Raw genomic sequence first — 9,759 nt, forward strand, 5'->3', positions numbered from 1 at the left:
AAAATGTGAAAATAGATTTTCTGTTGGAAAAGCACTATGTCTTTGCAGAACATTTTCCACACCAAATCAAATCCAGATAATACTGACAAAACAGAGTTGCCAGTAATCCTGTGTTTACTTATTTGTTAAACTGGGTCACTGATGCACTGATGCACTTTCAAAGTTAGGGAAAGAGTCACTCAGAGCTCAGAGTGCAGTAGAGTAAAGTTTTAGTCAACAAAAACTGAACAAAATGTGAAAAGGAGCAGCTTTGTTGAGAATGTGTCCATGATGAATGGATGAAGAGAGCTGACAGAAATCTGAACTCAAATGCTTCTTGAGAATTTTAGAATACTTAAACTCACAACAAACCTAAAATTAACAGAAACATATTTTTATTGTGAATTCAGTTAATGACTGTGAAATTATTTTGTTATAATACACATAAGCTAAATTTCTAACTACTAGTATTTCTTTTGATGGATTTACATGCACAACAAGTTTTCAACAATTATTCCATCCTGTGATTCAGGAACAATACTGTTTCAATAACTGTGACGGCCCTGCTGTGCGGTCCGGTATGAATGTGTGCTATACTTTCAATTAACCTATCAATTAAGGTCCTCTAAGTGGGAGGTGCTTCCATCATCCGGCCACCTGGGTGGTATTTAAGGAGCGCCGTTCCATTCACGAGAGGCTCACGTCCTCCGCAAGTTCGCCTACTGCGCGCGCCCACTGGTAGCGCGTCCCCAGAAGCAAGCCCGCCGCAGACGGCAGTCCAGTCCAGCTTGGGTTGGGGTCCGGACTTCCTGGTGTGGAGGGACCGGGCATGGTCGCCCCATCCAAGCTGCCATTTGATTCCGACGCCTAGACATTCTTTGACTTTTTTAAAATAAATGCCTTTTAGGCTTAAAGCACTGCCTGTTTCCGTGTCCCCCCAGTTTTTTGTTGCGACCAGTCGAGCCGGGTCGTAACAATAACCATCATATTCTAATGATTACGGGGTTTGCTGTATTGTTTTTGGTTTATTGCTTCTGCTCCACCATGGGGACTAAGGCCCAGCCTCTGGCTGTCATCTCACCTGTGCATCATTGCATAATCAGCCAGACTGGATTGTGAGACCACTTCAAAGTCTAGCTGTCCCCCAAATGTAGCATTACCAAGCAACCATTTGTTCTTTTTTGTTCATTTAAGCAGTCATTTAGCAGTTCATCCTTAACAAGAAATTGTTCTTAATCGAGATTAATCAGGTTAAAATGAATTGATTTGTGTTCACATCCATTCATTCATTGCTTATATTGCCTATATCCAGTTGTTACTGAGCAAGAACATTTAACAGGTTGCCAGTCCGTTACAGAGCAACACAAAGACAAACAAGACAAACAACCATGCATACACTCACACCTGCAGGCAGGTGATCTGGGGTCTAAATTACTAACTGTATTAGATTACCTCATGTCTTGTACTAACAACATACACATACATAACATAACTAACTATATGTGCATGTGTCTGACATGCATATTCTAACATGATAGAATTTGCACTATGATGTTATCCACCAACATTTTAGTGCTTCCTATTGTGGGAGGAAGCAAGAGAGACCAGAAAGAGCCCCTGCATGTAGGAAAACATGCAACACATGGTCACCTAATTTATATTTAGCTATAGCTGAATTTATTATATTCATTGTTCCATCTGTGCATATTTTCCTTGGCAAAAAAGATTTCTCCTTCTCAGGTTTTGCTTCAGCCGAACCTGAAGCTCTTCAATCTTGGTCACAATTGGGGAATTTAAAAGTGTGATAAAGGGATTTGAAACTATGTGTATATTTATTAGGGGAAGCCCTTCTTTTGGTCATGCATATGGTGTTGATTATCGGTTTAGTGAACTGTACTATTATTGTTTTCATGTTATTGTTGATGTGTTTAACAGGTCTCTTCCAAATGAGACCATGAGTCTCAAGAGATTTTTCTGTTTAAATAATTGATTACTAATAATAATAGAAAATATAATAATTTAATAAGAATCTAATTATTATTTATAGTTATATTTATATCTATTACATATATAAGAGTCAAGGATGTGGTTAAGTGCCTCTTTCCCCTCATCAGTGCAATAACCAATGCTATTTCTGAATATGGTAATGGTCTAAATACTGTAGAACTGAGAAGCTGAGAGCTTCCTCAAAGCTTAAAAAAGGCCTGAACAACATCATGAATTAATTCATTTTTACCCTGAGAGTTATTGCTGACAGTCAGCACCATGAACACTGGAGAAGTCATTTCTACAGTGTTGGAAGTTCTCACCGCGGTCTGCTGCTGTCTGGGAAACATGTTGGTTGTTTGCGCTTTGTGGAAAACTAAAGGCATCCAACAACCCACCTTCTGCCTTATTGTGTCTCTGGCAGTGACTGACTTTCTGGTAGGATTTGTTGCCATACCAATGGCTGTGCTGGTGGATGGAGTTCTGGAGACTTCATTCCACTCATGTCTCTTCATCAGCTGTGTACTCATCCTCCTGACCTTAGTTTCAATCCTGTGTCTGATGACTATTGCTATTAATCGTTTCATGCGGGTCTATATCCTTCTGCGGTAAGGATTGTCTTACTTTTAATTGAGCAGATTTAGACTTATTGGAGGACTTTCAATCATTCTAAGAACTTACTTACATTTTATTCTCTAAATTCTAACAAGTTTTCAGCTTGACCTCAAGTTTTTATAATGTCTTTTTCAGCATACAAAGTAGGAGTTCAATGCATATGAATGAAGCTTTCTTTCACCAGAGTGGAAAGGAAGTGATACAAAAGAAATCTTTAATTAATTTGGTGCAGAAATCTTTCATCTATGGTGGATTTTCTGATTTTCAGACATTGTACAAACAAGCTCTTTATTGTTTAAAACAACTACCAAGTTGCCTTGAACTATCAAGCTTTCCACTGCAATGTAATGGTTTGATTGTTTTTATTTCATGTTCCTTTTATTCATATAAAGCACTTTGAATTACCCTGTTGCAGGAAATGTGCCATACTAATAATTGAGTCTGCCTTACCTAGACTCCACAGTAATGTGTCGAGATTATCAGAATTTTGCTGGAAGCAGAACAAGTGAAGTATTATAGAAGAACTAGAGAAAGAGCGGAGTTGTTTATAGTTTACAACTGCATTTCTAAAGCAAGATGTTGCCATTTTGTTTTATTTACATTCAGACTGGAAACATTTAAATAAATGTTGTAGTTGAAGTCATCGTCTGCAGCCACTTAATGTGCATACAAATGTTTTTCTCTAAGTAATTGTAGCAGGAATGTAAGAAAGTAACATATCAACCAAACACTTGAGTATGCTTTGGTGAGTACTTTTCACTCGTTCAAACACTTGTTGCAAGAAGGTGAGAGACTGATCTTCAGAGATATCGTCAAGATCTTGGCAGTTATCATGGTCTGAATTAGGAAAGAAAAGGAGTATTAATGATCAGAAATAAAGACATTGCTATATTTATTTTAATGCATACAGCTTTTCCTGATGTAGGAGTCTCACCTTGGTCTGCGTTTAAGACCTGTGGTTTGGAAAAGCGAACACACTCGGCCTGCATCTCAAATTCCTTCAGTTCCTCTTCAGTGATGGTTTTTCTCCTACCTGGTGAAAATGAGGCATAAAAGAAAAATGGTGCAATCTGTTCACCAGTATCCTGTTTTGGAAAAGTTGTCACTCAAAAAAATTGCAATTTTACACAATAATGTAGCAAAACTTGCACAAAGTGGTGACAAATTAGAAAAGAAACTGACAAAAATTGATTTATGCTCATCAAGGTTGCTAGAATATTTTTGTGATTTGAGAAAAAAATAGGAAGAATGAAAAAGAATTGTCTTAAAAAAGGGGTATTATATACTTTCCAGGCACATTGTGCCATTTTATACCACATTCAAGGTTGTATGTTATCTTTAGTTGTTATATCCAAAACAAACTAATTTGACTTCACCACTTAGTGGTATTTAACATCTTGAAATTGGCCTCTGCGGAGTTTCAATTGCAATTTCAGTTGTTGTCTGTCATTTTGACTGACGGCATCAAAAATATGCCGTCAGTCAAAAATATTAAATTTTTATCTGTCAATTTTTAAATGTTATTATCACAGGCTATTATGATGCCTTTAATTTTTATATGGTTTAACTAATATTACTCTAATACTCTATGCTTGAAGTTGAAAGTCTGCACCTAATATAGCCAGGAGAGTGAATCGTAATCTTTCAAAATGATGGACGAGTTTCAGATTTTTCTGTCATTTTAAACAAGTACCAGTGAAATAGCAAAAATATTCCATTAATGTGACCCCTGGGCCTCTGTCTCTTTAAGAATATCATCACAGCAATTTTTCTCCTGAGGCATCTTGGTTTCTCCATATGACTGCCATAATAGATTCAAGGAATCCTCTAGCATGCATAAATGAGTGAAAGCAATTCTCTGGGAATGTGTTTGATGAGGAGTTCACATTATAACATTATATAAACCTAAAATATATATATATATTGCATAACATTCCATCTTTAAGTTTAACTTTTAGAGTAAATAACCCTAAAATTTCTATAATTAGGCATATTTGTGAATTTGAAGCTTAGAATTTATTGTTTAAATATTCTTCAGACTGACCCCTGGAGCCCTATTTATTTAGGGATGGGGACACATTTTAATACTGAACCATCTACTGTTGAATTTCAGAGATCTTGTTCTGCACAAGAAACCAAGATATATCAGCAAACCATCATGTGTCACCAGATTTCTCCCATAATTTGGGCAAGAGGTTCACCTAAGTTCTCACCAATTTGTAAAGTTATTTAGTGCAACAGAATTCATATGTAAAGTTCTAACATTTTAGGTTAAATAAGTTAGTTATCCTTACTGAGAAATGAAACAGTGCTCAAAGTGTCGTTGGACTTTAAGACGATGCAGTCAGAGCAGCTGGTTTGCAGCAGGAGATCTGGCTCACCAACTGGAGAATCTGTTGAAAGCAGTATGAGGGGTTGTTATTGACTTTAAATTAAACTTCATCATTTTAAATCTAAAGTTGCATCAAAGTAAACAAAACACACTGAATCACCATACGCAATTTAAACAATAGTAGGGTATCAGGTGATTGGAAACCTTATGTGTAATGTGAAAATACAACCATTTCTGATATGTGCTAATGTTTGCTTGTCTTTTTTTCTATTCATGTTATTTGAAATATCACTATGGGAAATGTGACTTCTTACTTTCACTGTTGACTTCAAAGAGTTTGTTGTTTTCTTGAAAGAAATCCTCTGTTTCATTCATGCAGAAGCCATGCCTGGAGATGATTTATGATGATTTAACATAAAATGCATAAATTAAGCACTTTACTTAAAAATGCAAGACAAAATAAAGATTACTCACATTTTAACCTTAACCGTAGCAGCATAGAGGTTTGGCACGCCCTTATTAGTTATGTCTACTGCAATACTTGGCCAAAATATCTTGTTAATTAGCAATGCTGGCATGCAGACCTCTGTTGATACAGCTATGTAGTGCCACCTCCCAGACAACTAAAACAGAAGGACATATACGTTTGTGAAAAATATTCTAAATTCTCAAGAAATATGTGTTCCTCTGTATTCTTTTTTAATTTAGCAGAAAAAATAAATCCTTTGAAAAATGCAATTTCACTTACGTCTGGAAGATTCTCGACTGGCTTTGCCAGTTTATCACAGGTCAGAGGTGCAGGCTGACCCACTGAGACAAAACTCAGCACAACAGCAACCCAAAGAGTCTTCATCATGGATCTTCAACAGGCTCTTACTACACTCCACTGAGGTCTGCTTTTTAAAGTTGCTACTGACCAATTATTGTTCTGGTACCTCCAACCGCCCCTCTGTCAGTGACAGTAAAGCGCCCCCGCACTCCCTGATTTTACCCCTTCCAGTCTTTGTGTTTGCTGATCAAATACTCATTTGGTCTGTTTGCAAAGTCAATGACTGTGCTACCAGAAACACTTTTCTAATGTTTCTTTAATGTTTTCACAATTCGTCAATATGTAAATTTTTCTGGCACATTGCTTCAACCTGGTCACAATTGAACTAAACTTTATCGTTGCCACAGGATATGCAACTGGGTTTAGAGAAATCCAGATGTTGTGGAGGGCTTTGCTGCCTTGAATTGCTTCAGTATAAATCTTTCTGTTAATCTACCATTTTTGAAAACATTTTTCTAATGTCATCTATATTTTTACAGGTGTCGAATAACTGTAATCATTTGCACTGTTAAATTTAATGCTATTACTGTTTTAATTACACCTTTTAAAAGTAATACAATTTTAGAACCTATTTATTACATTCTCTATATTGCAAGTATTGCTCATTTTTTAAATGCCACTGTATAACCAATGTTAGAGAGCAGCTTACACATTGGCTTATTGACATTCTCTGACTTTCCTTCATTGTCTGCTTCAAATCTTCCAAATGACAAGTCAGCCTTGGAAATGTTTTAATTCAGTCATCATGTGCCTCTATTTGTGCAAAACGATTTGTGTTTGTTCAAAAAAATTTTAGAAAATCATTGATTTTTATGCTTGATTCAGTTATGTACAGTTTGTAAAGCTCTGATAACAGACAAAAACTAAAATTTTGATAAAAAGCAAAAATCTAAGTGTAAGTTTTATGCCGTTGTTCTTGGATTTGGGGTTGAATTTTGAGAAAAGCTAATAAAAACTTGATAAAATCATGTCAGTGTTGGCACATAAAAATATATTCTGAAAATGTATATTCTGCCACCAACATGAGCCAAAAACATGCCACCACTATGGCTCTGGCTGGAAGCAGCGAACTCTCGATTGACTCCATTCACCAGTGATTCAGGATTATTGATCTATGTGGCCCTGCTGCCCCTGGGCAGTTAATAATAAATGTTTCCTCATGACATCCAAATTCTCTGTATTGATGTTTCCCAACCCTAGTCCTTGAGGCACACTGGCCTGCATGTTTATGTTGTTTCCCTTCCTCAAGCACACATGATCTCAGTTGATGACTGAAGAAGGGTGAACTGCAGTCATCTGAATCAGGCGTCTTAAATTAGGAAAACTTCTCAAACATGCAAGGCAATATGCCTTGACGACGACAGTCAGGAAACACTGCACAGGGTCACAGCCGCAAATCATTTACATGGACCTGAGTGCTGGGGAAAGTGCATCCTCTTCTTCTTTTACTGTGATAAGAGAGGTAGCAGCCAACTTAAAGGGACTTTACTGCCTGTCACCTACTGGTGCAGGACATTGTGTCTGATTCCCCATTTCACTTCTCATAACTTCAACAAAAACCAGCACATACAATTTCAATACCAGAATCTTGTTTGTTTAACAACTTTATTTATTTAAACTTTGTAAGTATATATTAACTAATTACACTCAATACATTAATTTAAAGGCATATATGTATACAACATGAGTTTTTAAATAAAATCAAACAGATGTAAATGCATAAAACTTAACTCTGCCATGAATCATTTCTGAGTGTGCAGCAGTCTGTGATTTATTCCTTGATCTCTTCCTTTACCGACATATCTTAACATTTTAGAGCTACAAATTTCAGTTTACTATCGATATCACAGAGTTACACTCCTGATTTTCAGGTGAGTAGAGGTGGATTTAAAAGGAAAAACAATTTCCCTTCCCGTTTCTGCCGCTTATGTACTCTGACCTAAGTCAAGTACAGAATAGCAGTATATGTCCTATTCATTTAGATAAATGTTTAAAGATTAACCATGAACTTTAAACATAGTTAAAAGTTCAAACTGTGTTTGCAAGGGTTGTTGTCTTTTTATGCAGCTATGGTTTGTCAGTCGGATTACAGAGTTGTTTTTTGATAAACTGAACAAACCGAGGAAGTTTGCTTAGAGTACAGTTAGGGTCCGAGAAGTATTTTTGTGGTGAGTTTAACATACCAAACAATGTGTAAATAGCAAACAGGCGTTTAACTTAGGTTAGCTTGTGCTTGCATTCAGATTTAAGAAATTATGGTGAAGGGGGAAAAACTGCTCTTCATGTTGTTTGTGATTTTACGCAGCCTGGCTCCATAGAGTTTGGGCTTCCTTCATAATGGAGCGCTTTGATTTATCACAGGTAGCAAACCCTTCAGTTACCACTGCACCTAAAATTTTTCAGTTAGATGGTTTTCTTTGCACATTTTTAGATTTTTACACAGGTACATCATCATTTATAAAATCCATCCTTCATCTGGTTCTTTCATACTTGTCATGTTACATTTCATGCATAAAAAACATGAGCCTTCTCTGTCAGGAATTTATTACATTCATTGTTCCATCAGTGCATAATAAGCTTGGCAAAGAATAATTCTCAGGTTTTTCTTCAGCAGAGCCAGAAACTCTCCAATCTGGTCACACTTGGGGAGATCAAATGTTTCATAAAGGGATTTAAAAATGTATCCATATTTGTTATAAGTGGAAATCTTTCTTTTAGTGGTGCATATGGTATTGATTTGCAGAATTGTTTAGTGGATTGTACTATTACTGTTTTCATGCTGTTGTTGTATGATGTATAGAAGTATCTTCCAAATGAGATTGTGAGTCTCAAGATGTTCCTGTATATATATAAATGATTAATAATTTAAAAAATGTCTAATAAGTTCCATTTTTATTTGTACTCATGAGCCACTTTGGAGGCAAGAATCAAGTTGTTCTTTATCAAGGATGTGATAAAGAACCTCCTCATCTGTTTCACAGTTTCTATAAATCAATGCAATAGTCAATGCTATTTCTGAATATTGTAATAATCCAAATATACTGCTTTAGTTTCAAATTATATATCTAAAACTAAAGGCTGAGAGCTTCCTCAAAGCTTAAAAAAGGCCTGAACAACATCATGAATTAATTCATTTTTACCCTGAGAGTTATTGCTGACAGTCAGCACCACGAACACTGGAGAAGTCATTTATACCGTGTTGGAAGTTCTCATCGTGGTCTGGGTCTGCTGTCTGGGAAACATGTTGGTTGTTTGTGCTTTGTGGAAATCTAAAGGCATCCAACAACCCACCTCCTGCCTTATTGTGTCTCTGGCTGTGGCTGACTTTTAAAACAAATTTGCATCAAAATTTGGATATTAAACACATTTTCTTTCACCTTCAAGCAAAAATAATTTGTTTTAGGTGAATAAAAAGAAAGAGGCAATAATGTATGTGACTTGACAAAGCCACATACATCAGAAAAAATAAAATAACATTTTATAAATCCAAACCACCCAAAAATCCCTCATTTCTACTGGAGCAAGTTGCCTCCACGAGCAATAAATTTCAGATAGGTACAGTTAATACAACCTTTATTAAAATGTATTTTATTATGATAACCAACATAATACTTTTTTTAAGTGATTGATAGATAAGTTGAGAAAGTGGTCCAAACGTAAGTTTTTACCCCGGGCTGCTATGGGGCAGTCAGCGCCATGAACACTGGAGAAGTCAGTGTCATGGTTCCATCCCTGTCTGCGATTTATTCATTGACCTCCTTCTTTACCGACACATTTTAACATTTTAGTGCTTTAAATCTCAGTTTACTACCGATATCACAGAGTTACACTCCTGATATACAGGCTATAATTTCAGGTGAGTAGAGGTGGATTTAAAAGGAAAAACAATTTCCCTTCCCGTTTCTGCCACTTATGTACTCTGACCTAAGTCAAATACAGAATAGCAGTATACGTCCTGTTCATTTAAGTGCAAAAGTTTAAAGTTTAACTATTAACCTAAATATAAGTTCAAACGATG

The 9,759-nt window shown here is 36.1% G+C and overlaps 1 protein-coding gene across 1 annotated transcript; it reads right to left on the reverse strand.

The window, feature by feature from the left end:
* Positions 1-2,777: 2,777 nt before the first annotated feature.
* Positions 2,778-5,898, reverse strand: LOC122834764. Its single transcript, XM_044123486.1, has 6 exons — positions 5,661-5,898; positions 5,387-5,535; positions 5,227-5,300; positions 4,875-4,973; positions 3,515-3,613; positions 2,778-3,417 (listed from the first exon to the last, which is right to left on the reverse strand). The coding sequence occupies exons 1-6, from the start codon at positions 5,766-5,768 to the stop codon at positions 3,263-3,265; spliced, it is 684 nt and encodes a 227-aa protein (XP_043979421.1). The 5' UTR covers positions 5,769-5,898; the 3' UTR covers positions 2,778-3,262.
* Positions 5,899-9,759: the final 3,861 nt, after the last annotated feature.

The sequence above is a fragment of the Gambusia affinis genome, linkage group LG07, assembly GCF_019740435.1.
Source record: "Gambusia affinis linkage group LG07, SWU_Gaff_1.0, whole genome shotgun sequence".
NCBI classification, from domain to species: Eukaryota; Metazoa; Chordata; class Actinopteri; order Cyprinodontiformes; family Poeciliidae; genus Gambusia; species Gambusia affinis.